The sequence below is a fragment of the Seriola dumerili genome, unplaced genomic scaffold, assembly GCF_002260705.1.
Source record: "Seriola dumerili isolate Sdu_G_001 unplaced genomic scaffold, Sdu_1.0 BDQW01000161.1, whole genome shotgun sequence".
Classification (NCBI taxonomy): domain Eukaryota; kingdom Metazoa; phylum Chordata; class Actinopteri; order Carangiformes; family Carangidae; genus Seriola; species Seriola dumerili.
This window is the reverse complement of record NW_019174416.1, coordinates 5,428,144-5,455,345: the sequence shown is the minus strand read 5'-3', so window position 1 is coordinate 5,455,345 and position 27,202 is coordinate 5,428,144. Positions and strand designations below refer to the sequence as shown.

General features: G+C 41.4%; 3 protein-coding genes across 3 annotated transcripts in view; 1 reads left to right on the top strand and 2 right to left on the bottom strand.

Annotated features, from left to right (window-relative positions):
- The first annotated feature begins 255 nt into the window (after positions 1–255).
- eif1ad (eukaryotic translation initiation factor 1A domain containing) lies at positions 256–5,565 on the top strand. Its single transcript, XM_022751890.1, has 5 exons — positions 256–388; positions 791–909; positions 1,013–1,121; positions 3,441–3,549; positions 3,632–5,565. Exons 2-5 carry the CDS (start codon positions 823–825, stop codon positions 3,831–3,833), a joined length of 507 nt encoding a protein of 168 aa, XP_022607611.1. The 5' UTR covers positions 256–388; positions 791–822; the 3' UTR covers positions 3,834–5,565.
- Positions 5,566–6,469: 904 nt separating this feature from the next.
- Positions 6,470–7,997, bottom strand: LOC111226778 (N-acetyllactosaminide beta-1,3-N-acetylglucosaminyltransferase 2-like). The gene has a single exon (XM_022752089.1). The coding sequence runs from the start codon at positions 7,995–7,997 to the stop codon at positions 6,606–6,608; it is 1,392 nt and encodes a 463-aa protein (XP_022607810.1). The 3' UTR covers positions 6,470–6,605.
- Positions 7,998–13,275: 5,278 nt separating this feature from the next.
- Positions 13,276–27,202, bottom strand: part of nrg2 (neuregulin 2) — a 54,733-nt gene continuing 40,806 nt past the window's right edge. The window contains exons 7-13 of the mRNA XM_022752087.1: positions 23,924–23,947; positions 20,786–20,888; positions 20,283–20,412; positions 18,988–19,115; positions 17,102–17,317; positions 15,228–15,411; positions 13,276–13,752 (exon numbers count right to left, since the gene is read on the bottom strand). Coding sequence (XP_022607808.1) covers positions 13,276–13,752; positions 15,228–15,411; positions 17,102–17,317; positions 18,988–19,115; positions 20,283–20,412; positions 20,786–20,888; positions 23,924–23,947 — 1,262 coding nt within the window. The remainder of the gene's footprint in view (positions 13,753–15,227; positions 15,412–17,101; positions 17,318–18,987; positions 19,116–20,282; positions 20,413–20,785; positions 20,889–23,923; positions 23,948–27,202) is intronic.

Genomic DNA, 27,202 nt, shown 5'->3' with positions numbered 1-27,202 from the left:
CTAGACCTGTGTAGGTATAGCAGTAGGTTTTTAAGACAAAATAATCATTTAATAAGTTACTACCATAGTCAGACAACGAATAGCAATTGATGTTGAAGTGAAAAAGTTAAATTCTAATGCACATCTGAATGTAATATTAAATCCTCATTACATGGCCTTTAAGCCTGCCGATAAAATAAAAATAGACAGCGAGTTTTATTTTGAAAAGAGTGGACCAGATGACACCGGAATTGTAACATCTCCTGTTGTCAGAAAACACGGACGCATGTGGTTCGGCTACACTGATAAAACATTTCAACGTGTCAAGAGACTTGTAGCTGCTGTCGAGCTGTCCACCACAAACATTCTGCTTCCGACAGACACAGTCACTCTTCTTTCTTCTCTCAAGGTAGTTATGTAACCTGCTCACGTTGCTCAGCGCGGGGATGCGTTTTGAGATAGCAACAGTTAGCTTGTTCAGCTAACTAACTATTAATGTTTCCGTTAATTGTAAGAAAGCAGCTACTTGCTAATGTTTATAGCTAACTTAGCAAAGTAAATCAAGGGATGGTGAAGTGCTGTCATTTATCTAGCTGTCATAGAAAACAATGAGGAACTCAAAACTTTATAAAAATTGATAATTGGTAACTTGCTAATGGCAGCTTAGCTAGTCTTCAGGTTAACTTTTTATTGATTACTATTGATTGATATCTTGAGGTTTGTTTGTTTAGTTAATGTGTCGTTTGTTGATTTTCCCACTGATGTCCTATGTTCATCTGCACTCTGACATCACACTGTCCTCTCTTCTCAGCTGGCGAAGGCACTTGAAGCTCACCGTTTATAATGTCTCAGGCCACCAAACGCAAACACGTTGTCAAGGAGGTTCTTGGAGACTTTGTCACGCCCACAGAAAACCAGCAGATTGTGAAGGTGGGCTGTGTGCACACTGCACTGGATTAAACATATTTAGAATAAACAATCTTTACAGCAGGACTGTTTTAACTGTCTCCATCCTTTACCTGTTCATGTGTAGGTTATTGGTAGCCGTGGTAACAACCTCCATGAAACTGTCACGGCTCAGGGGGAGACCTTCCTGGTGAGCATGCCCACCAAATTCCGCAAGAACATCTGGATCAAGAGAGGTAACTGATGGAGAAGGACTTGTGGTTTAAATATTATAGACTGTTTAAGAGATCATACAGTGTCAGTCTATCAGCTCAAAAATGCTGCTTCTAGTGCTCACAAGACCAAGTTAAAGAAGCTCATCATGGTTATCAATGTGTTTCCATGATCAGAATAATGGCAATGTGTTGATTATGGTGTAGAACTGATACCCTTTACTGTGTGAAGTTGTTTATGGCTCTAAAGTATGGATAAAGATTTGACTAAATAGAAATTATGTCTAAATATCTGTATTAATAACAGTTTTTCTGTTTCTCAACCTGGTTATTGTAGCCATGTCCTCAGTTTGACAAAGACCTGATTTAGGGAGGAAATTGCCAACATTCAGGCTGCGAGCACACACACACAATTTAACCAATTTTGGCTAAACTTTGAATATTGCTAAAACATTCAACAGGGAAATATGAAAATATGCAATATTAGTCTTTATTAATCAAAACTAGTGTTTCATTTTATATCCGTTCAAAAGTGCACAGCAAAAATTTCATCAGTCTTATATTTTTTAGTCGAACTACTGATACATTCTCCAGCAATACATTTTCAAAAATCTATAGTGTTTAAGTAGTCTACCACAGTGTGTATGCATGTGGGAGTTTTTGTCTTCAATGATAAAAAAAATGCTGTTTTTTTTTTTCATGAGAATAGATATTGATATGATATCAAAAGAAGGGGCCAATATCAGTCAGTCAGTCAGTGTTGACGTGCTGCTTAGTGCTGGCTGATAAAACATGTCTGTTCATCTTCATTTATAAAAAGATATTTATTTTCCCCCTGCGGAAACTTTTCATGGGCTCAGTATCACAGCATCACAGAACATTCATCTCCAGACATACTTAGCAGGATCCTTACAGTCATTCATGCAGTAAAATATTTTATTTAATTTTCAGCAGTTAAAACCAGTAAGACCAATAAAACTGTTAAAACCAATAAAACTGATATGACTGATAAACCCAGTAAATCAGGGATATTGCACAACCTAGCCCTCACTATAAAGTGCTCTCTGCCCATGTTCTATTGATACAGTGTTTAACTGCTGCTATTGAATATCTAAACAGAAGATGGAACAAATTTGTTTCTATAACCATGTCTGTCTAGAGCAGGGTTCCTCAGTTAGTTTTATACAGATTATGTGAAGCATGCCAAGCAAAGGGCCAAAATATCCAGGGTTTTTTCCAGACATTGCAGGGTTTTCTATCTATGTGCAGACATTGTTGTTGTTGTTGTTGTTGTTGTTGTTGGTAGTAGTAATAATGTGGGTCAGGGATTCTCAAAGTCTATGTTTAGGGTCAGACAAGGAAAAAAAAAAAAAAAGCACTCTTGAAACAAAATAAATCCAAAACCAACCATTTAATTACTTAAATGCCCCTATAAACACACACACACACACACACACACACACACACACACACACACACACACACACAATCACAACTTTTTATATCTAACTCAAATCAAAAGCAAAAAGAGTGCCCTAAGGCAACAATTCTACAAAGACCTGACATATCTGTGCCTGCCATCAATAACATTAATGCTGGTTGTCAAACAGTCAAACACCCATCTGCAAAATGTCCACACAGCTCTCCACAGAGAGACCGCTATCAGCAGCATCTCTACAACCACATTCACCTCAGGAGGAGGATATCACAACCAGCAAACAGAACCACATAACCAACCATTTAATTGTTTACACACACACACACACACACACACACACACACACACACACACACGCCTGGCCTGGATGTGCATTGGAGAGTCTGTGTCTTTCCTACAATCTGAATCTATATTAGGCATGTCGGTCCGGTACAATAAAATAAAACTGATCAGTCTGGTCAAATTTGAGTGGATAGCTCTCCTGGTCGACGTCACGCTTTTTCTTTAAAACCATGTTGATCTTGGTTTAGGACAGTTATTTATCATCTGTGACTCGTAATTACTCACTTACATGACAGGCGGATAGAGAGTACGCAGTGCATCTTACAAATACGGTGTAGATCAAGTGTACGGTGTGGGATGAAGTCAAAATAAAGTAGCAGTTTGGACTTAAATTCACATGGTAAGTCAGGTGCACCAGTGCCAATGAAACGGCGTAGGTCAGACATTTGGCTGCCACCGGCCGGACCTGGCGCACAGGCCGTCTATTGGATTTTGGAGTCTAGACTTTTGAACTTCATACTGTTAGCTAGGGGCTAAATGCTCATATTAGAGTGAAGGATGTGGGCTGATGACCTTTATTTTTTGATTCACAATTAAGATGTGTCTGCTTTCTGATCCTGAAGGTGACTATGTGATTGTGGATCCTATCGAGGAAGGAGAGAAGGTGAAGGCAGAGATCAGCTTCATTCTCTACAAAGATCACATTCAGTACCTGCAGAAACAGCAGCTCTGGTGAGTGGGGACACACACAAAGATGATCTCATTTTGTCAAGTGTTACTGAGTGTACTGAGATGTTCCCTTCGTTTTCTCCAGGCCAGAGGGGTTTATGGAGGAGCCGTCAGCGCAGGACAAGACAGACAAACAGCAGGAGACAGAAGAAAAGGACGAGGAAGAGGAAGTTAGCGACTCTGAAGACGATGAGAGCGACCTCTTTGTGAACACCAACCGCCGTAACTACCAGTACAGTGAGAGCGAGGAGGAGGACGACAGTGAGGAAGAAAATGAGGACAAATAGGGAAGGACAGAAAATGGTTCATAGCGAGAGCACGGAGGAAACGGACAACTGAGAGTGAGAGTTGTGAAATCATGTGACAGTGTGCTCTGCTGTACTGCTGTTATCACTGACTGATATGAGGTGGTCCTCATGCTACAGCTCCTTCTGCAGTTGTCCTTTCACAAGCTGTTGGAGACACCATAAATGGCTGGCCTCACTGAGTGGACTTGAACTTACAAAGTAAGGACAAAATACGTCTGGCTTTGGGGCTTTTTTTTTTTTTTTTTTTTAAAGCTGTAATTAGTCAGTAAGTTGAAATTGATCAGAAATTGAATAAGAATCCTGTGATTTTCTATGTTAGAAATTTGGTAGGATAAGTTTCTACTGTCATCTTACTGAGAACATGTCTCACACTCAAGCATGTTTATATACCAACCTCCAGCAAAGTCATTACTGTATTGCCAGCACATAATATACCCGGGCAATACAGTACATTCGCAGGGTAATGCTAATGTAAACTGTTCTATCTATCTGTTCATCTTCCTCTGTAGGACAAAATAAATCTGTTAGAAACTCACAAAAATTGCACCACTCAAAAAATTCATTGTTGTCACTGTTAAAAAAAAGAACAAAAAAAACATGATTGTCATGTTTGGTTTATTTGCTGGGTTGTAAGACCTGTAAGACCAGTCCTGCGGAGGACATTGTTTTAACTGATTAGACCGTCACCACCCCCTCACAGAGCCGCTCTCTAGTGCTGATTGTTTGATTTGAATTCAAATGAGTGCTGCCACTAACCACAGTTCTTTATTTTGTCCCAAGCGTGTGCAGATGTGTCAGATTGCTCTAGTTTCATCTGACCTTGTCTCAGGCTGTATCATTGTGACTGGTTTGTGCCTCATCTTTTACCACCATCCCTGCCTCTGATTTTGGTTTGTATAATGACAAGAGTACTGGAAATAGATTCATTCTTGAGTTTGACTTAATATCATCCACTCCACGTCTTCCACTTAGAGATTCAACATTTTGTTTTGAATGTCTTTTATTCAAAGAGCTGTCTCCTCTGGAATAATTGTGCAGAGGTTTTACAAGCATGAAGCATAAACACAATACTATATTGCATTCCTAAAGATAAGTTCATAATATTTGAGGTGAAGCCGATCAGGAGTTTCATCCTGTTGTTATTGGAACCGGTTCTACTGGAATTGGAATACCTGACAGTTTGTCCTCGTGGTTTGATTGGTAAACACAGAAATTAGTGGGATGACATGCTACAAATACAACATCCTGAGTGCCTACCTTACTGTCTTTACTGTCTTACTGCAGTAGTCTCTTTGTATGTCTAGGAAGTCCATGATAATGCTGTGAAGCAACATTTGAAATGTGAAATATTTTTGCAGAAAAACGTTTTAATTAAGTATTCATGCCTATTAAAGGTTTTCTTCAAATAATATAAAGGTTTACGACGGTCGTAAACAAACACAGCTGCCACCAAATTCTTCAAATGAATCATTCTTAGCCAACAATCAGATGAGCCAAGGGTGTAAGTTTGGGTTCAGAGGACAATGGGGGGGGGTCTTCATGAAATTGTTGCACAATTAATGCATTATCTCTACTTAGAATTACCTTTCGTTTCATTGATAGACAATTATCTATTTGCATCCTCACTAAAAAGAGCATTGTCTTGTGAATGTATGCAAAGAATTTCTTGGCATTAAAAGCACTTCCTGCTGGGGAGGGTGAACATGAAGAACATCCACTCTGCTTCAAACGGCACTCCCTGTTCTTTCTCCTGTGCCTATTGTGAAAACCTTTATCACAGATTAAGAAAGCCTTGACTTCAGTTTCATTAGGATGACCACTGTTCTTTCATCGTTTGTTTCTCTTTTTTTCCCAGGACTCTGCTCTAGTAACTTGTATTATCACATTTTGGTGATGGGTGGTTTTCTGCATTTGTTTTTATAGCAGTACCAGTTGCATGAGCAAAGCACAATGAAAAGAAAGAAAGCGTTATGGCTTTGATGAGTCATTAAGGAGGAGCTTGTGTCATGAAAATAGAGCAGGGCATATTGAAAGCTCATTGGGAGATGAAAGAACCAGAAATAGTTCACAGTAATGTACAAAAATTTATTTTACACATTCATCACACTGGCTGATTGTGGACAGTTTTCCACAGCGAGTTTAACCGGAGTGGAGCCACATTCTTTACTTCAAAACGACACTGGGAGCTGGAGTGGAGTGGAGACCTTCCCAGTTTCAACACTGCAAAACCAACTCAACCACTAAATTCACAGTCATCTTAAAAATAACTACATTTAACACAGCTAACCTTCAGTGTTATTATTATGATTATTTTAAAACTTAAAGCACATACTGTTGTTGCACTTAAAGCGTGACTCCAGCTGTAGCAGGTCTGGTATGACCACTGGCAGGGGTGGCTGATGTAGCGGATGTCAGCTAACTGTAGGAAAACATTCTTGCACGACTCACATTTCTAAGATAGTTCACTGACTTTATGACTCTTCTCCATGCTACTGTGACAGTAATTTAGCATTTTTGTTGGCTGGAAAAACACATTTAAAAGGAAAAAATTGTGAAAAGGGTGTCTGTAGTAAATGGATTATCACATGCAAAAAACACTAGCTTAATCCTTTGAAAATTTTAATGTTGTTTAGTTTAATTAAATTATAAAACCTAACCCCAGAACATGGATACCTGAAGTAAAACAGACATAAGTTAACACACTGTCACCTATTCGTAACTCTTATCAGGAAATGTTTAGAGTCATTGTCTTTAATGTCTTAGAGTTTTTGGCTTATTTTTCCTCTCGCCTACATTCTTCAGAGGCACGTCCCAACACTGGGTCTGTGTTTTATTCATGTGGTCCCACAGTTTAACTACCTGGTGGGGGCTTCGTTTGTGGACCAATAGGATCCTGTGGTACGAACACAGCTCCTCCTCTTCCTTTTCAGGAAAGTCAAACGTGAGGAAGGCAGGGTGGTGAACGGGTTGCGCGTTGAGTCGAATCATACACATACCTACGTAAACGTCATCAATGGGGAACAGGTGAACTTTTTTAGACATGTTGTGCAGGCGTTTGGTCAGCTGGCCTGAGTACACCACCCCACCCCCGCCTGCATATGTAGGATAGAGGCCCTTGTAGAAGCCGTCAGGGACAAAGTACTTGGATTTGTTGACTCGGTTGGGCATGGCTGCACCTATGACATCTCCAACCATGAAGTCTTTCATGGTCTTGTGTGCTTTCGGCTTCTTCAGCTGCTCCTGGAGATAGGTTATCATTTTTGGGGTGTTGACAAAGACATCGTCGTCTCCCTTAAAGACGAAGCGAGTCCGGCCGCAGGAACGTGAGAACCAGCTCCAGAAGAGCACGTCCTTCAAGGTGAGGTTGTAAAATGTGTCTTTGAAGTCCCACTGTATAATGTCTCCATAACGTTTACTCTCTAACTGCACTAACTCAGATAAATCTATACCCAGCTCCTCAGGGTTTTCTTTGCCTAGCAGGAACACCCTGCGGACGTATCCTCCGCCTTCTTCTCCTGTGCTACTGTTTGTCTTCTGTCCTGCCACCCAGCCCACCTGGCCCCAGGTCTGTCGAATGGCCTGTCGGTTCTTAAAGTTCAGCTCTGTTGTTTTGATGGCCAGGAGAAGCAGAGGGGGCTCCTTCTCGTCTTTTGCCCCAGCCCCACATACTCCATCAGGCTGAATGACGGTTGGGTAGTCCCTCTTTTGCATGTGGCTCACAAACTCTTGTATCTGCTGTGGCAGCTTCTCAAAGTTTCTCTTCGTGCTATCCAGGTCGATAACCTCAGAGAAACTTTGCTTCAGTCGGGACTCATCAGAGGTGCTTTTAACTAATCCCCTCTTGTGGTCGTTGGGGTGCAGGATGGGGTTAAAATGCCGGTCAGTGACCTGCTGGAGATTGTTCCAAAAGGCATCCCCATGCAAGTGGAACTCCCAGAAAGCTTTAGGCAGAGGGGCAAAGCTGTTGTTTGTAAAAGTTCCTGAGGCCACAAAATGATTCTTCTCTACGGCCCAGGACGATGCTGTGCTAGCCATGCGTATACACACCATGACGGTGGCGTAGATGAACAGCAGCGCCAGGCAGATGCATGGACTGCACACACAGATCAACACGTTACGCCAGCGACAATGAAACTGCGCCATTCAACTGCAAATACAAGATAAACAAATACAAATGTATCAGTTTGGACAAGTCTGTGTAAAAAGAGTATGAAAATACATTAAAATGTACCAAAAAAAACAGAATTATTGTGCACATGGTGAGAGAGGCTTCGTTATACAATAAAACAAAGTATCAGTCATAAGAGAGAAAGGAAAAAGACGAGAGGAGAAGAAGAAAGCAATGAGAGAGAATAAGCCTTTAGTTGAAAGTTGACAAAACAATCTCCCCAAAATGTCTTTTTACGAGCTACACTGGAGTTTTCAGTTCTATCACATGGTCTTCATCAGCAGATAGCTTTTGCCCAATTGCATCTACAATTCCTTGATTTACTTTGAAAAGTCTTGTAGTACGAATAATCTCCAGATCAGCCACTAAATGGACCTTGTGTAAACCGCTGTTCCTGAGGTCAAGAATGAATTTTCACACTCGACTGTATTTAAAATGATGAAAAGATTTTACACTACGATGAGATCGACATCTGAAATGAATAAATAAGAGTCATGTTTTCTTTGCTTACCTGTTTTAAATGAAGGCTCCTTCATTCACTGATCACTCATCTATTATGACAACCAAAGCTGATGGTCCATGCTAGCAATCTGACGACCCCATCATCAGTTTATTTTCAAGTAAAACAAAGAGGGATAGGGATAGATTTGATCCAGAGAGTCAGTCTGGTGATCAGTCAGGAAGGTTTTTCTTCTTAAGCTTAAACTGAAACACAGTCAGGCGTGTGCACAAGGGATACACCCACTGACATCAAGAGAGCAAACAGGAATGACATGATGTTCTTTTGCCATTAATGAGTGAAGGGGGAGTCGGCCACAAGCACAACAACCTGCATGAGAAAGGCTAAACAAATATAAAGCAAAGTGATAAAATTAACTATTTGTCATTAACTGTCGATGTTGATGCCACTATATTCTAGTCTCCTCTCCACCGCATGTGTACGCTTAGTTGTTCCTATTCTATAGTACACCTGTCAGTCATGTTAAACACATAGTTGAGTTAATTATCACCCATGCATCAAGTCAAACAGGTAATGTCAGAGAGGACCTGTTCTTTAGATGCCTGAAAATTTGGTTTTGCAACACTTCAAGGACACACACTGTTGGTCTCGCTGAACTCGAAACCAGCCAATATCATCCAGGTATCAAGTAATCACTAGGAATTCAATTCATCTACATAAAACATTTAGCGAAGGACAAATGATTATTGTGAGACACAAATATGTCCCATTGTGAATCAACCAGTTAACTGTTCCGTTAATTATTTTAACCACCAATTCATGATCATTGTTAAATGCAAAATCTCTCTCTTTCACACACATTGGAATGTTTTTATAACAAAAATGTCTTAGTCTGTGTGTGTGTGTGTGTGTGTGTGTGTGTGTGTGTGTGTGTGTGTGTGTGTGTGTGTGTGTGTGTGTGTAATTAATGGATGAATGAAATGAAAAGTCAAAATCAAGGAGACGTCCTGGTGGCCTGTAAGGATTTGAGACGTATAATTGAAACGTACCTGGTCCGAGTCTGGGCCGGGACCTCTGGTGCATTTCCAGCCAACTCTGCACTAATAAAGGCAAAAAATAACTGAACAACAGGTCAGAAATGTGGCTTCAGCACAACATGTCAGACACTACTGCTGCATCCTGAAGGAACAGTGCATTTCAGCGTGGTGAGAGAGTAAGTGTGGACAGACAATAACAGTGAGTGAAGTGCATGTCTGCTGCTGTGCTCAGCTGGTGTCTGAAAGCAGCTTGAAAAATGTCACCTGTTACATATATATCTTTTTGTAATTCACACAGTCAGGTTTTGACTGACATGTAAATTCTTACAGTTAAACTGAATTCTTTCAGTAAAATATTCTTGTAGTGTAGTATGAAATATTGCAAGTAATCTTGAATAAAATGTGGTTTAATAACTAACACAGAAAGGTCACCATGACCAACACTGCCATCTAGTGGTCCTGGCTTTGCAAGTCTGACTCCTCCATTCTCAGTGTTCACATGGTGAACCACTGACTTTTGGCTTCTCGGTTTTATCACCACTTCTTTATGTAAATATAGAGAAAATAACAAAATCTGAAAACCTGTAATAAAAAAAAACCCAACATTTTTTGTTACAAAGATGACAGGACTGTTTCAAAATGGTAGGAATAAAGTTTTATTTTTCATATGAAGGGGTGGTTTTGGATTTTTCTTCTTTTACAAGTAGTATGTTTTTGATAAAACTTGCAAAAAATCTTCTAGCATATTCCAAGAATGATGGACATGAAGAGAAGGGGATTTATTGCTGAATGTTGAAATGAAGACACATTTTTATTTTTTTACCGAGTGGAAAAACGATTTGCTTGCTGCTTTTTCCATGCACCCAACTACCAGTACCACTAGGACATGCAGGGGGGAGAAGGGGGGCAGGGGGAGGCTGGGGTAAGAGGAGAGGGGAGAGGGAGGGAGAGGGAAGGGGAGGGGAGTAGGGAAGAGAGAAAGGGGGGAGTGAGGGAGTCAGTAGGTAAAAAAGACAAAGGCAAACTGCTTGACAAACACAAACATGGAAGGGTTTCGTGTGTGTGTGTGTGTGTGTGTGCGTGTGTGTGCATGCGCGTGTGTGTGTCATATGAGGGCTCGTGTCCCTGTGTGTGCGTGTCTCAGTGTGTGCTTCATTATGTATGATGTGGGTATGTATGTGTGAAACGTATGTGTGTATGTAAAGGGAGAGGGGGGAGTGCAGGGTGAGGAGAAAGAGGGTGGGTGGGGGGTGTTAACATTTCAACTAGCTCTAGAAGCACACTACCCTCACTTGCAGTATTTCCACATTGCAAATCCCAGATTGATTACAGTGATAGTAAGACAAAACTAGCCAGACCTTTGGGCCAAGAACCCAAATAATGTTTTTATATATTTCTAGTATGATTCCCCTGAATCTGTGGGGCTCTTTGTCATTTTTAAGATACTTTCTATATCTGTGATCCATGCATCTCCTGTGTGAAAACAGAAAACAAACAAAAAAAACAAAAAACAACTCTACTTATTGGAAATGAACTCTAATAGGGACACATATTGTATCTGACACAGTATTATCTTCCTCAGCGAGCTTGAAAGGGTCTCTAAACCTGATGTACGTTTGAGGTGGAAGAGTTTCTGACATGATCAGCCTACTGTTGGTGTGCTGTTCAGTATACTCGTCTGGAGATGGGGCCTAAATCCATCTGCTAGTTGCTTCTGAAGGTTGATAAAGGGGTGAGAAAGACATGAAGGTGAGGGGCCAGGTGATGTGGGGTGGAGGGGGGCAGACAGAGACAGACACGTAACAGATCATTCAGTCAATATGACCAAGCAAAAGAAGTTCAATCAATAAAGGTATAGGAATGCAAATCAAGGATGCAGTAATCAGTATTATCATATACCACCATTTGGCTGTGAGCTAAAGAAAAAAAGTAGAATCAGACTCAGAAACTCGCTCTGTAGCAGTGTGAACCTGCACGCAGCGACCCGCAAGCGATTTTTCCCATCAGAGCAGTGCCATCGCTAGTGGGGTGAAAAGTGGTGGCGATTCTAGGGGCCCACAGCTGGAGAGGGCCCGAAAGTTTCCAGTAGGATTATATTTGTAAAAAAAAAAAAAAGAAAAAAGAAAGAAAGAAAAGAAAAGGGGGGAACCCAGAGTGATATCCTCCTCCTCTTAAGGGGGCCCAGAATTCCTAGCTATGTCCCCGCATCAGAGCGAACAGATGTGGTCTCCAAGTTTTTTGATCATCATCATCATCATCATCATCATCGTTGTCGTCGTGACCCACACACAGCTACACACATGCCCACTTACACACATGCACACAACCTTTTGAAGTAAAAAAAGAAAAAAGCAACTGAATTTCCCTTCTGATTCCAAGAGTTTTTACCCACGCTCCCTTAATCATGGCCACGTGTGAACACAACAAACCTGACGGACGGACAGGAAGGAGAGTGAGGGGACGTGGATCTGGCCTGCGGACTGAACTGTGACTGAGATGACGTGCTCTCTCTGTTTTGAGTCTTTTGGCTGTGATGTGATGGGGAAGTCCTGAGACACAGTGCGGCTCTAAGCTGCTGGCATAGGAAACGGGCGGGCTGGGCAGTCCACGGGAGGCCAGAGTCAGGCTGGATTACAACTGGATTGGTTAGGTTCGGTTTGGATCGGCAGCTCCCTGGCCAATGAGGGAGGTTCTTACAGTGCAATGGAGCTTCTGGCAGCGTGAGGATTGGTGGGAGGAGCGTGTCAGTCAAACAAGAGACCACACCCTCCAAGGTGAACGGAGGCGCCAACCAAATGAGGCTTCATGAGGTGCACACACACACACACACACACACACACACACACACACACACACAAACACGCACACACACGCACACACACACACACACACACACACACACACAAACACGCACACAAACACACACATGCACACAAACACACACACACCACTAATGTCATGGCAGCACCCTGAACACCTACAGAGGAATCTGGAGTCACTGTCCCTCAAAAACTCCCTAACACTCTTGTTTTCACAGAAATAACAACAAATGACTGACAGGCAGCGAACGAGGACATAAATGACTGATGTGTGTTCATCTGGAAAGATTCTTCCAAAAATCATCCGAGAAAACTACCCTACACATCCGGTTGCGTCAGTGACTAAATGTCCCTGTGAAACGAGCGCATCGCATGGATCATACTCATGTAAACAGACACCTTTTACACAGGAGGAATCAATATTGCATGATGACATAATCAGATCACAGTTCAAAAAGAGGAAGATCCCAAATCAGAGAAAAAACCAAAGCAAAAGGAAGGAAGAGGGTTGGTCTCTATAAAAACGAGGAGTCTTTATAAGAAAGGCTACAAAAACTCAATGGGACCTCCGACTTCAGCATACAGCAAAAGGCACCACAATATTATTCTATTTATCTAACTCGTGAAAAAATTGGCACGTAATTCTCTTATTTTTTCATCTCTCATAATGCTGTAAATCAAAAAACTTTACATATAAATATTTCCCCCCCGTTATAAAAAAAGTCTTTGCTGTTAGCTAGTAGACAATTTTTGCTGAAATGAAAATAAATATTTCATTTGTTTAGAATATCTGTCTGTTATACAAAATAAAAATATTTCTCCTAGGTGCAGGTCTCTAGTCCACTGGTTGTGTGTAGGAGGAAGGGGGGTGTGTGAGGTGGAGGGGGTGGGGGGGGTGGCAGGGGTGTATGGGTGGGTGTCGGGGAGAGGTTAAGTCTTAAAGGGGCATGTTGTCAGCCTTGGAGCGCTGCGACTGGGAGCCGCGGCTCTGCCCGTTGCTGCGTGTCCCCGGCCGACTCAGCCCGCGGTGAGTCCGTGTGTCCGCACCAGAGGACGAACGGAAACCCGAGACCGTTAAGGGTGGGTCCACGTTCATGTTCTGCATACTAAGGAAAGGTGTGCTCTCCCCTTGAGCATCCTCTTCCTCCTCCTCCTCTTCCTCCTCTTCTGACTGGCTGAAGCTCTGTGAGCTGTAGTCCCGTAGGCCCGCTGAACGCTGGGAGATGTGTCCGTTGAGGCGGTTGCGTCGCGGGCGGCGCCGGCTCCGGATAGGTTCCCGTGATGAGGCGTACTCCTGCGTGGTCTCATAAGCCTCATCGTCAGGGAGGCGGTAGGGGCTGGACGGTAGACTTCCTGTGCTCTCCGTCAGGTAGGGTCGCCGTGGACGCCGGGGCTGCCTGTATAAACTTCCATCCTAAAAACAGAAAACACAGCGGAGGATTTGTTAGCATCTACATCATCTTACTAAACAGGATGAATGTTGAACTGAACCTGAATGTTCATCAGTGATTTGCTCAAAGGAACTTCAGCAGGGTGGATGTTAACCATCAGGTTAAAGGATAAGTCAGGAAAAGGACAAGACTGTACATACTCACTAAAACATCAAATGTGTATTCATGTATTGTATTAACTTAAACCTATATTGCCCAGCTGTTTTGGGAAATAATGTAGCCTTAAAAAAATAAAAGTATATGTATTGTTATAACCCGTTTTGAAAGATTTACATCTTCAGTAGGAATGAATAGGCTTAGAGCCAAGTGCCACAGACAGCGAAGTCGCAAAACATTGAGAGATAGATTGACGCATGGCTGGTTTTGGTCTTTTCATTTGATTTGTTGACAGTGAAAAAATATATAACATTATCAGCCCTATCCATTAACTGAGTGCATATTGTCACAATCAACCTGCTGCTGCTGTCATTTTTTTTTTTATTTCATACGATCTTTATTAAATCAGGCAGTCACATTGAGATTAAGGTCTCTTTTCCGAGAGAGACCCGGAACAAGAAACAATCACAACAACACAATCAACAAAGACAGCACAATTACTCATCAGATGTAACTAAGAACAAGGAATTAAGAAAAACAATTACACAAATCATTTTTAAAAATCTGATAAAAAAGCTTTAAAGGAGCTATTCGTAAGTTTTGCTATTTTTACATAGCCAACCTTAGTATTAACAACTGTTTAAATACCACGGGATGAAGAGGAAACGTTAAGAGTTCAGCATCAAACCATCACGTCTTTTCTTAAATTAGCATGCTAACCAGCTACCCCTGACCCGGTTGGCCCACCCTGTCACTGTAGCCTCCAGTCTGCTCTGAAGATGTAGTGCTGCTCAGAGGGCGTATTATAAACTACTGTCTTGTAAACGATGGCTGAAGTTCTCTGTAAGACTGGTAAGTAAACAGCTGTTAATGCTAACGTTAGCTGTGTAGCAAGAGCAAAAACTTACAAAAAGCTACTTTAAAATCTGCACGGGACATGTAAGACTCTAGTTGGAAGGCAGTTTTAAATGGTGTATATTACCTGAGATCAGCTCAGCCAATATTAGTGCATAAATGAGAGATGTCTGAGGTCAAGTAGATACTGGACAGTGTACTGTAGATACTGGATCTAAATGAGAGGTGGTTTGCAAGCTTCACCAGTTGAGCTTTATGAATGAATAACACAGGGTTATGATACACAGGGTTTAAGTGTTGTAGTGTTGATGGGGCACCATGACAATACAGGATATCTTCAAAGTCAAGCAAAGACATAGAGGCTGACTACACAATAGTTTTATGGTTGGAAGAAAATCCTTTAATTCTATACATGAAGCCTAGTTTGATTCTTAATTTCTGAATCAATCATCGCGATGCACAGTATGTAATATATTTGCCTACGTACATCAGGGCACCGTAGCAGCGGCTGGTCGTCCTCTCTGTGGTAGGCAGCAGCAGCAGGGGGCAGGGAGAGGGCGTGGCTTGTGTTGGGTGAGGTGATCTGAAAGGTGGGCACCTGGGGTGGCAACAGGGGGTAGTGGAACTCCACTGGAGACAGGCGTGCTGGCGTCGTCAGCGCTGACACATACCTGGATGGAATAAACGTCAGCAGATTGTTACAGTGTCTGAATTACAACAGTCCACCAGAGCTAGTGCACGTTTTTGCCACATTTTTAACCAAAAATTTATCTGTTTCACAAAATACACTAACTTTAAAACTGCACTGACAGCTCTAAGTGCGCGACAAGATGTTTGAAACAGATACACTCAGTTTACTGTTTACCTGTTGTGCTGGTCTGTGCTGCTTTACAACAAAAGATACCAAAAGGACGATAGAGGTAACACTGACTGTTGGTGAGCATCAGGATGATTGATTGAATTTTACATTTCATATGTATTTTAATGTGGCAATAAGGTACAATTGTTTGATTGCCAGTGACCTTCCTGTACACTGAGAATTTTTAAAATAAAAGCTCAGGAAATAAATAGAAAAGCAGGTGATGGGAGGAACATCTGATGCAACACAACCTGTGATTTGGACTTTAGCACTAACTCATCACTATCAGGCTGTCAGTGAGTCCTATCCATCTGTTTTCTAAACCACTTGTGCTTTCCAGAGCCAGGGGGCTGGGGTCTACCCAGCATGCACTGCAAAGGTGGAGGGGTACACCGTCGACACATCGACTGCCAGTCAAAGGGCTAAAACACAAAAAGAAACAACCACATTCACACCTGTGGGCAGTTTAGTGTTTCCACTCCACCTGACCTGCAAACTCCAAACAGAAACACTGCAGCAGGTTCAGGTTCATGTTCACATGTAGAACCTTTTTGTCCTGAAGTGACAGTGTTGACCACCACGTCAGTCCCAGGTATTTCAAAAACATCACTGTACATGTGCCATCAGAGTGTATGACTGCTGTGCCTCAGTAAGTTACAGTGAGTCACACCAAAATCATTTACACCTTTCATGAATTATATATTTCTTTCATTACAATTTATTGAAATTTAAAATTAGTTTGAAATGATATAAGAATCACAACAAGCACACACCAAGCAGATGATGTACAGACAAGTCACTTTAGAAATAAAATGGTCTAAAATTGTTGCTCCTAAGTTATCATGCTTTTAATCACATTGCTTTAGAAGTTAATCCATTTGAGAAAATGGACAGAGCATTCATGTTTAATATCAAGTAAAGTGTATTATTATAATGCACTGATCATAGTTAAATGCAGAGCCTGTTTCGTAGAGAGTCAGAGGGCATTCTGGGACATGTAGGAAGCCACTAAATAGAATATAGAAGAGGATAGAGGAGTCAGGCTGAATCAAAGTGGGGTCACCAAAGTTATTTACAACTGTCAAAAATAAATACCTGAAATTGCCGAATAAAACTAATGAAACAACAAACAGGGAATAAATCTTTCCTGTACGAGCAAAATCAAAAACATTAACAAAAATCAGCAAGTGCTCTATTTGAGAAAGATTGAAATATTCCCTCTCTCTACACATTTAGGTCCCAGGATAGTTCTGATTTATAAAGTCACATTACAATTAATAATATCTGGGCAATGAAGTCCTTCACACACTGAAAAAGTCATAATAATTAACTACCACTTGGGGTCGCTAAAGAGTACGGGGGCTGAATGTGACAAAAAACACCACAAAGCAAAAGTGTTGTAGAGTCATGAACAGAGGCAGAGTTTACCCCCACCCAGCCACCATCACTACACACACACAAACACACAGACACACACACACACACATTACCACCTCCCCTACCTGTCACTGTGAGGTGAGTCTCTTAGAGAGTCGTAAGAATCCCCATACTGCATCCCCGGTCCAGATGTGTCCGCACAGCCCCAGTGAGCGGCCCTCCTCGCCATGCATGCCGGGCTGCTGCACTTACTGGTTCCCACAGAGCTGGACAGCCCACCTGACTGGCAGTCTGAGTTCATACTCTCTGTTCGCTCCATGCTCCACGTCTGCTCCTCGTGTCTGCAGGTGTGGGTGTTAGCAGAACGAGTTTAAAAGGTTACAATAGCACTGAAGAGGCAGGAGGATACTGAGGAGGAATGAACGCTGGGCAAGAATAAACCAGTGATAACATTGATGGAAACATTGCATCAAATTCATTGTGTTATGTGAGTTGCTAGCACTACTGAACCCATTGACAGTCAACAGCCAGTTGTGCACCTCTATACAATCTGACTCTATACCTGTCTGACAAGACAAAGCAGACATGGCTGGTGATGACATTTGAGCATCAACAAACCAAAGACACAGACATTTTTCCCAGGTGTTGACGTACCAAACCATAGAACAAGTTGCCCTTGTTGCCCTGTGTATGGTGAATGTGTATTAAAACTATAGCTGGCTATAGGCCGGCTGTACCTGTCTGTGGGGATGAGCCCAGGTTCGACACTGAAACTAAAATCAGTTGCATTCATAGCAGTTAGCATGAATCAGGTAAATGTTTTACGACAATTTAGCAGCAATGTGGTGGTAATGCTAGCCATTCTGTTTGCCATCGTAGGTTGAGAATGACACTTGTCAACAGGTTGTGCTGGGATGGCGGGTGAAATGGAAGTGGAAGGTCATGGTCATGGAAGGTAAACCTGCCTCCTATCTGTATCTATGCAGCTTACAAGAGCCTAATTATTATGACTGGCTGTAGCTAGCTAAGATTAGCCTGTGGACGTGTCTGTAGCTGTGGGCATTGCTGTTGTTGTGATTACGGCTGTGGTTGTAGCTAATGCTGTGGCTGATAGCAAAGCTGTGATATGTGTAACATTAACTGACCTACACAGTGGTGAAGCTATTATTGACTCCCTGCCGTGTTTTGGTAATACATCTGCCACATCAGATAGAAGTACCAGGTTTGAATCCTGGCAGCGGTGTCTGTCTTTTCAACGTTGTCTTGGTCATTGTTACTATTTTACAGTAGGTGCTGTGAAAAGCAACCAATCAAACCAGTCACAATCGCAGCCAGACCTAACGTTACAGTCATAACTATAGCCGTATAGTTACAGCGATAGCTGAAGCTACAGTCACAACTTTAGCTACAACCAAGGCAATAACCACAGCCACAGAAATAGTCATAGCCACAGCATTGGGCGTGCCCTGTGGCTACGGATACAGACGGAGCTCAGCTTTCTATAGTTTGTAGAGTTATGGTTCTGCCCTCTAGGGGTGAAGGTTCATACCACATCTTTGAAATGTTATATCTCATAAAATGACTGACACATCGGCCTCTGTGGGGAACTTCCAGTGATTCCAGACTTTGTCTCCCCTCGACCCAGTTAATATTATCGTAACCATGGTGAAACTATGTGCTAATCTATATGAATGTTTAAAAACAACTCGACAGACAACAAGTCACATTACATCCCCTCACTGGAAGTTTTCAAAAACTCTTATGTAAGTCTTTGTTCACCCATATCACAAAACACATTTTCTTACTCTGCCATCTAGACACAGAGACAGTTTACATGTCCAGGTTTAGCCATCTCTGAGACTTCTCCCACCACCTCAACACGAGGGAGGTGAATTTAACAGCAACAGCAAAAGTAACATTTCTCTCCAGAAAGCAAACTGACCCTGTAAGATCTTGCCTTACAATGTCCTGCTGAGCTTCACGTGTGTCTGTGTGTGTGTTTGCCTCCTACCTGGAAGCATGTGAGGCAGTGGTAGAGTGGTGGGAGCGGGTCGACATTCGGCTGCCTGCGTAGTTCCCTGCACCCTCAGCTCCGTGGCTGATCACACACTCTGTCGTAGGGACACTCTTGGAGATGTACTGCAATAAACACAAATAAAAACATATTTTAATACTTTTACTTACAGACAGATAATAAATATGAACAGAATATGAACTGACTATGACATCTAACTATGACAGAATTCTTTGTACATATTTAACTCCACATCACTTGTCTCTCTTCACTGTGTTTTCACTGTTGCCATTATGCTGACTCATGCCTATTATGTCTCCAACAGGAAGGTAGGTGTTATCTGCCCTCTCTGTAATGTCTGTCAGCTATGTGCCACCATATTTCCCTTTGTTGTCAGTGGATCAGAGTTTTATTTACACAAAGACTTTTTTGGAGGCAAAACTGCTCTGAAGGCTAATAGAGCCTTCTTGGTGGAGTTAAATCAAAGTGACAAAGCTAAATAAAGTCTATCACCATCCCCACCTAAAGAGACATGAACCGGCTGAGGCTCTGTGGGCTTCCTGCAGTTTGCTCAGATGAAATTTACATCAGTTTTACTGTCTTGTTCTTCTCCTGCCCCTGCTTTAGCATTAATGAATATCTGAGGGGATTCTGGACATTTTGACACCAAAATCCTATTTATAGGATAGTTATATTTAATTTAAAGCACTGATATATCTGGATTTATCGCAGTGGCTCTTTGATACAAAAGCAAAGTCAGCCTTACAAAATGTAGCTTCTGTGTGTTGTGATTGGTAGCTGATAGATAACTGCAAATGAATTGCTATTGTTGTACTGTGTTCTTGTTATTGTTCACTACCAGAAGCTGAAACTAAATCAAAGGTGCCAAAAATGCCTCTAGTACAGTTTGGCAACTGCACCCACCCTGGCACCAACTTTATGTTTAACCAGCATCTCTATTAAAAAAAAATAGAAGAAATAATTAAACCTATCCCTCTTGCCATGAACTGACAACTTTTTCCTTCATTTTTAAAATTCAATCTGGCCAGTTAATTTTGTTGCATTTTTAAAAAACAGTGGTTACTTATTTATTCCTGCCTGGAGAGCAGCTCTGCCTCTGACAAAATCTGGAGTCTGTCTGCAGTGACCTGTTGTAGGTTTCTTCACAGCATGAAGTGCAATGTTGTTGGGGGGTGAACTCAACAGGATTTTCCTTGCAGTTTATCAGTTAAACCTGACTTTAGGATTACCTGCACCTGCCTCTGCTGTGTGTTTCTACTGGTTGGACTCACATCAACCATGGGGATCTCCTCAGGACCCGGTCCGGGGTGGTTGGGCCCGTTGGCCAGCATGCGGTTGGGTTGCTCCACACACTGATTCTGGTTCTGGTGTAGATGACTCTGCATCTTCTTCCTCTGTTTCCTGGACCGGAGGTGATAATGAAGAAGCAATACATGTTAATCTACAGAAAGTGACATTTCGTTTTGATAATTATTATAACTGGTCATGTCTTTTTTGCTCCTTTTATCTCTCTCTTTATCTTTCATTCCTTCTTTTGGTAGCATGTCTGCCACTCATCACATGATCAATTTGTGGTCAAGGCAATACTATCAAAGCACTACATCACACTCTCTCTAGAGCTCACATGGTCAGCATGTAGGTTCAATGAAATCAAATTATTTACTTTTTATTTGGCATTTCAAGAATGAAGCATCTGTATTTTCAGTATTCATTGTATGGTATTAGAGCCTTTTATGAATGGGAAGTCATTAGTCTTTGTTTCAAAGACACATACTTGGTTTTGCAGTAGGCCACAACACAAACGATGCCAACCACCAATAACGCTACACAGATGCCTGTGATCGTCAGCACCCGCCTGTGGTAGAGCTCCTCAGCCTCTGTGGATGGAAACACACACATGTTCACATGCACACACACACAAAACAGACAAAACATAAATACAGACACATAGACACACACATACACACACGCACACACACACACAGCATGAGTGCTTCTCCACTAATGGAAACTACTGAAACAGTTTTCTCACGTATTATCTGCTGCCATCTTATCGCCTGATCTATCATGTCACGTCTTTCAGATTTAACTGTGCTACTACAACACAGGAATAATTCTACAAAACTCTTAATTAATATTATGATGAAAAGTAGCAATGTAAACCTACATCCTGACATAGACTTCCTGCTCTACCTACACCAGTGTATTTACAATGGTCATGGGGATGTAATGTTACAGATGGCACTGGCTGGGATCTGAATACATCATGCCAGTATGAATGGAAAAAAAGACAAGTCACCAAGATGAAGGAAAAAAAATAAAATAATAATTGTTTGTTCAAAGTGTTAACACCACAGTGGCTTAAGAGTACGATAAAAGTTTGGTTTTCATAAAAAAAAAGAAAAATGCAGAAAGGTTTTCAGATTTAGAGAGGAATGTAGCAATTTATATTTGGCTTTAAATATGTTCCTGCAGTTCCTATTTTTTGAATGCCATCACATTATGCTATAACAGGCTTTCAGGTGATGTTATACACCCTCTGGCAGCCATATTGGAACTTGTCTACCTATGGTAACACAGACTGCAGTATAAACAGTTTCATTTCTAAAGTTATGACTTGGCTTTTTTCAACAGAATCAACTGGTTACCTCATTCTGTGAGTGAGGTTTTAATTTTTCATTAACTCTTTGTGTTTAATATAAAAGTAATGTAATTCCAGTCTGAAAAGCAGAAGGTCACGAGATGGGCCAAGGCTAGCTGGTTAGCATGCTAACCTCAGTATTAGAAAAGATGTGATAGAGACCAGAGATAGGTGCTGCTTTCCACCTCTGGAGACAGCTCTTTGTGAGGAAATCAAAGAAGTTGGATGCTGAACTCGCAACATATCTTCTAGACTGGTAAGTAAACAGTCGTTCATGCTAACGTTAGCTATATAGCAAATATCAAAACTTACGAATAGCTCCTTTAAATAATATTTTAGTAATCTAAACCTGATCCCTATTTTAATCACAGTTGTTTTAGTTTTCCTTGAGCCTAAATCATAGTTGTTGTACTTGAACAAATGTAACCATTAACTTGTTTTTGTCATTGTGAAGTGTAATTACTTATAATTTATAACTATAAAGTATAACTGTTGTTCTGGAGATTGAATACAAGTTATCGTCAAAGACAATAATTTTTTTTTGATAAAGTTATTGAACTGACTTATTCACACCATTATATTATTTTTACACTTTACAAAGCATTTACAGCACTTTTATGTCATAGCAAGGACTTGATTTATTTGGTTTATTTTATTTGAACATTATAAATACATTGTATATAGTCTGCCTTCGAATTCATACAGATTTGGAGCACATGACGCTACACTACATTAAACTGATGAGGTTCTAACAGGTTTGTGGTGATGCTGTGTGAATACTATGCCATCGTGGTGTATCTTAGTTAATTCAGATTTTGGGTCCTGCTGTGGCGTAACACTGTGTCAGAATGGCAGGCGCAACGACACAATGAAAGAGGAAGCAACAAACAGAACATGAGGGGAAGAGGGAGAGAATAAAAGGAGAAAAAGTAAAGTGTTGAGGAAGGAGGAGCGGGAGGAAACACGTAGACAGAGGGAGAGGAAGGGGACTGAGAGGGGAGCAGGGGCGTGTCCAGGAGGAAGGCCCAGGGAGAAAGCAGTCCCCATGAACCAAAGACTGGCGTGACTTTGTCCCCTTATCAACTAAAACGGGATTATAGAGGTCCTTGGATTGTTAGTTACGGCTAAATTAAAGTCCCTGCAGGGTAACATATTCTTTTCAAAGTCATATACTTTCTCAAACACAAATATTTTGTTAGTTTCAGTTCCAATGTTTCTTCTCGGTTTGGACTAAAACTGAAGCTGTTCACTTATCACAGCAGCACCTGTGTGCAATCTGTAGGTGAAAACTATCTATGTCAAACATAGCTGCGGTTCCTACAGAAGAATGCTGGTTGAAAATAAGGTAAAACAGAGAGCTGATTTTTTTATATATATATATATATATATATATATATAATCAGTTTGTAGCAGGTAAATCAAACATTGTCGCCTTTACCTAATTGATCACCTCACCTTCCCCCTCTCCCCTCCTCAAAAAGTTCTAGACACAGCCACTGAAGGGGGTGGGGGTGGGGGGTTGGGGGGGACAAGGGAGGGGGAGAGTTTCTAAATAAAGGGCCTCTATAGGGATTGACAAGCCTACGAGAGCCTTGGCCCGGCATTGTGTGTGTGTCACAGGGTACTGATACAGAAAGGCAAAGGGAAATGGGAAGGCGAGCTTGCTGGCACAGTGGAGCCAACAGCAATCGTGATTTAGGACAGGCGAGCTCTTGACTCTGACATTGAGTCAATCATGGGCAGAATAATAAGGACAGACTATGTGGTCAGGCCTTTTGCTGGCTTTTGGCAACGCTTTGCAAAAATACTCGCAGCTTGCATGTTTTTATTTGACAGGCTGCTGAAGCCAATATGCACATTGCCAAAGCCCAGAGGACAAGCCAGATACTTGTATTTATCGATGATGTGAAACATTGTCTGATTTTTGGATAAAGTAAGTAGCTTTTACTCTGATACTTTGATTTGTATCAAGGCTCATTTCATTCTTTTAATTCACCTCTGCACTTTGTTTCATTAATGCATCCTTCCCAGTTAATTTGTCTCTTTCTTCAATGGCTATTTTTCTAAATTTGTCAGACTATAAGAAGAGTGCATGCAAAGAGGGAAGGTTACATGTCTTGAAACCAGGTTAGTGGGCAGGAGAAAAAGAGGGACAGGTTGAGAGAGACCTAGTTGTTGATTTTAGAAAGAAGATGGCACAATAATGTGTGACTGTGAGAGGATCTTGGCAAACTCTTTAAGCACAGCAAAATGAATAATAATGTTCCATACCCAAAAATTCAATTCTGAGAAGCTCTGCCAGCGCAGAAAGTTGTCGTGGTAAAAGGAAAGAGACAGATAGGGTCAGGTGTAATGTCCACTTTGGAGCAGATATATTATTTTCACGTCCTGTATACGCTGAACCAGGATATAAGTTAATTAGTGCTGTCAGTCATAGTGATTGACATGTGTACCGTCCAGTAACAGACAGACAATTCAGACAGCCTCAGCTCTGTGACCCCCAGAAATGACAGGAAAAAAAACTAACTAAATCAAACAAAATCAAAAGCGAAGGGAGAAAATGAACCAAAGGCAGAAGGAAAGAGAAGCCAGCAGGCAGGAAAGGCATGCAGAGACAGACGGACAAAGACAGCAAGACAAGAAGCCACATCACTTACTGCTATATTTACTAGACCTCATTTCTGGAGTAAACAACATTGGACAGAAATACAAAATAAAAAAAATTAAAAAAACAAGACAAAAGGAAAAAAACAAGAAAACAAAAGATAAAAAGCAGTGAGTTACTCTCCAACATAAAAACACAGTACAGTCGATGAGGCTGGCACAGCGAATGGGGGTGGGTGCTGTAACTCGTTTGACTAATGGCAACTGTGTGCCTTTGTATTGATTACAGCATACCTCTTGTATAGCACTTTGTCCCACTACTGCTGCGTACAGCTATTATAACCTTTCATATGATTTACAGAGAAATCATCTCGGCATTCCCAATTTCCATGGCTTTGCATGCATTACAGGCCATAAAGAGAGGAAAAGTCAGCCAATCTCCTGTCCACCCTAACCTAAGCTGCTCTACGTTTGACAGTGCTTTATGTTCGTACCACTAGAAAAGCAGGCAGTGACAAATCAACATAGATTTAGAAGAACAGAAGGTGTTCCTTCAGCTGACTGAAAGAGCATCACAAAGCAAAGTAAAAGCACAACAGAGAGATTTCAGCATGTAGACAAGGCTTGATGGTGGGGTCAAAAATAAACAGACATTACATACAGTATGATATCTCATGATATAAAACCTGTTCTTGGTTTAAATTTGACATTATTCAGTGTGGAAACTCGCACAAACAGACAAACAGCAAAACAAGACAAGGCATGAAGCAGTAGTGTTTCACCCCTGAAAACAAGAAAACGAGGGTCATTTCCAGCCCACTGTGTTATCTCCCTGTGATTGCTTGGACAGTAACCTGACAATGACTTACCCAATGGGAGAAAGAACTAGTTTTTTCTGTATAAAAGCTGCAGGGCCAGGCCTGAAGAAATCATTGACCCTTCAGTGCTGTGCTAAATTTATAGGCATGTGTCCTGCGATCTATAGTTATCGTTACACTGTCCATGTTATCACAGGGGAGTTACAAAATACACTGCAATTGTATCACTATGATTTAAAGGAATAGTTTGACATTTTGGGAGTTACATGAAAAGATCTGTGCAGCTCTCATATCTGTGCGCTAAATATGAAGCTGCAGCCAGGAGATGGTTCATCTAGCGTAAGCCAGGCTCAGACTACAGGAGTTTTCAAACCCTAACCGCTTTTGAAATCGGCTTGCAACACGCACATAAGGAGAAACACACAACAGAATATTGTTATGGTTATCGTGCCAGAGGGAGCAACACACCTATTTACATGATCACATGGGAAAGCAGATGGAAACAAAGTTGAGACAGTGGCACTACATGATCTGAGTCAGTACACGGTGTGAGTCATGCATGTGCGAGTGTTAACAATTCACAGCTACCTCTGGTTTCGACCTTATTTCGCAAGCCAGCAAATCATTGTTTATTGTAGTTTAAGCAAACTATAGTAAGTTTCATGTGAATAAGCAGATGCTGGAGTCTAGCCAGTAAAGGGTTAGTTAAATCTGGCCAAATTTGAAGATTTTATTAATTGTACTGAATTACACATAAAAACATGGACCATATTCTCAGTCTGGAGTTTATGGATTTTTCACAGAGAAAACACAATAAAACTGCTCTCACTTCTCCCACAATGTCAATATGGCCGTTATATGTAAGCACCTCCCGCTGATGGCTGGGGTTTTATTGAGTGTTACTGTGTCAGGATTACTCCAGCAGGCGAGCTCTGAAGCTAACTAGCCAGCTTACTGAAGCTAGCCTGCGTGACTTACATCGTGTAGTGACTCAGATCGTACACTGACAGCCTGTGGTGCAACAACTTGCTGTAACGTTAGTAATACTAAAGGAGTCTGGATGAGAAAATGGTTGAGTTGTTTTATCTTCAGCGAGAACCGGAGGTGAGATTTTAAATTTCAGTTTTACTATCTGCCAGCAGAAGTATCCTAACTAATGTTAGCTTTAAGGGCTATAATGTTTACCGTTGCGTGGCAACTCCATCAGCCTCTCATTTCACATATTGTGAAAATATTGACGTAATCATTTCATAATCATCTAGATTTAACTCCTAAATATCAAACACGGACAGTACCATTGAGTCTTCGAGCAGTTCGGGAGGTATAAGACTGGATCTGTAAAACCCCCCTCGTTACCAGATACCCTAAGACAAACATCGGTACCAACCAAGGACCCAGACCAGATTTCTCCTCCGATTTTCGGGAGGGGTGAATCAGGGTTCAATTGGCTTAAATTAGTCTGAGTCCAGCTTTAGCATAGAGAATGGAACTGGGTGAAAAAGCTAATCTGGCTCTGTAACAAAAAATAGCAAAAAAGAAATCCACCTACCAGCACTACTGGTTGCCTGGCAACCTCACAGTGATGACAAGAATCCAAGAAACGGTTCAGCACAAACCCCCCCATAACACCACATTTGTAGCTTCTACACTATAGTTTCAGCACAGTTAAATAGATGAAGGAGATCATGTCAGTTAGTGAGCTTTAGGTGCTGATAAGTGGATTTTGTTTCCTTTGGACAGAGCCAGGCTGTTTCTCACTGTTTCCAGTCTTTATGCCAAGTTAACCATTTACTGGATCTGGCTTCATATTGAACATACCAACAAAAGTGGATTTTTTAAGTATTCCATAAAAATGTTGAACCGTTCCTTTAATTCAATCACCCTGCCATGAGAAGCAAAACGTGACATCATTTTTGGACATATTGGACGTCAAACCTGAAACATTTCAAGCAACATTTAGCTACATGCCATAATGAGAGAATTTATCAGATGGTCCATGGATGCTCAGAGTGAAAACAGCAGGTTATCACATTCACCACTGTGGGTTTTATCCTGATCTGATAGGATATCAAGAAATTCAACTTATATGAGAATCAATACCACAACTGGTCATCAAATGTATAGCCAT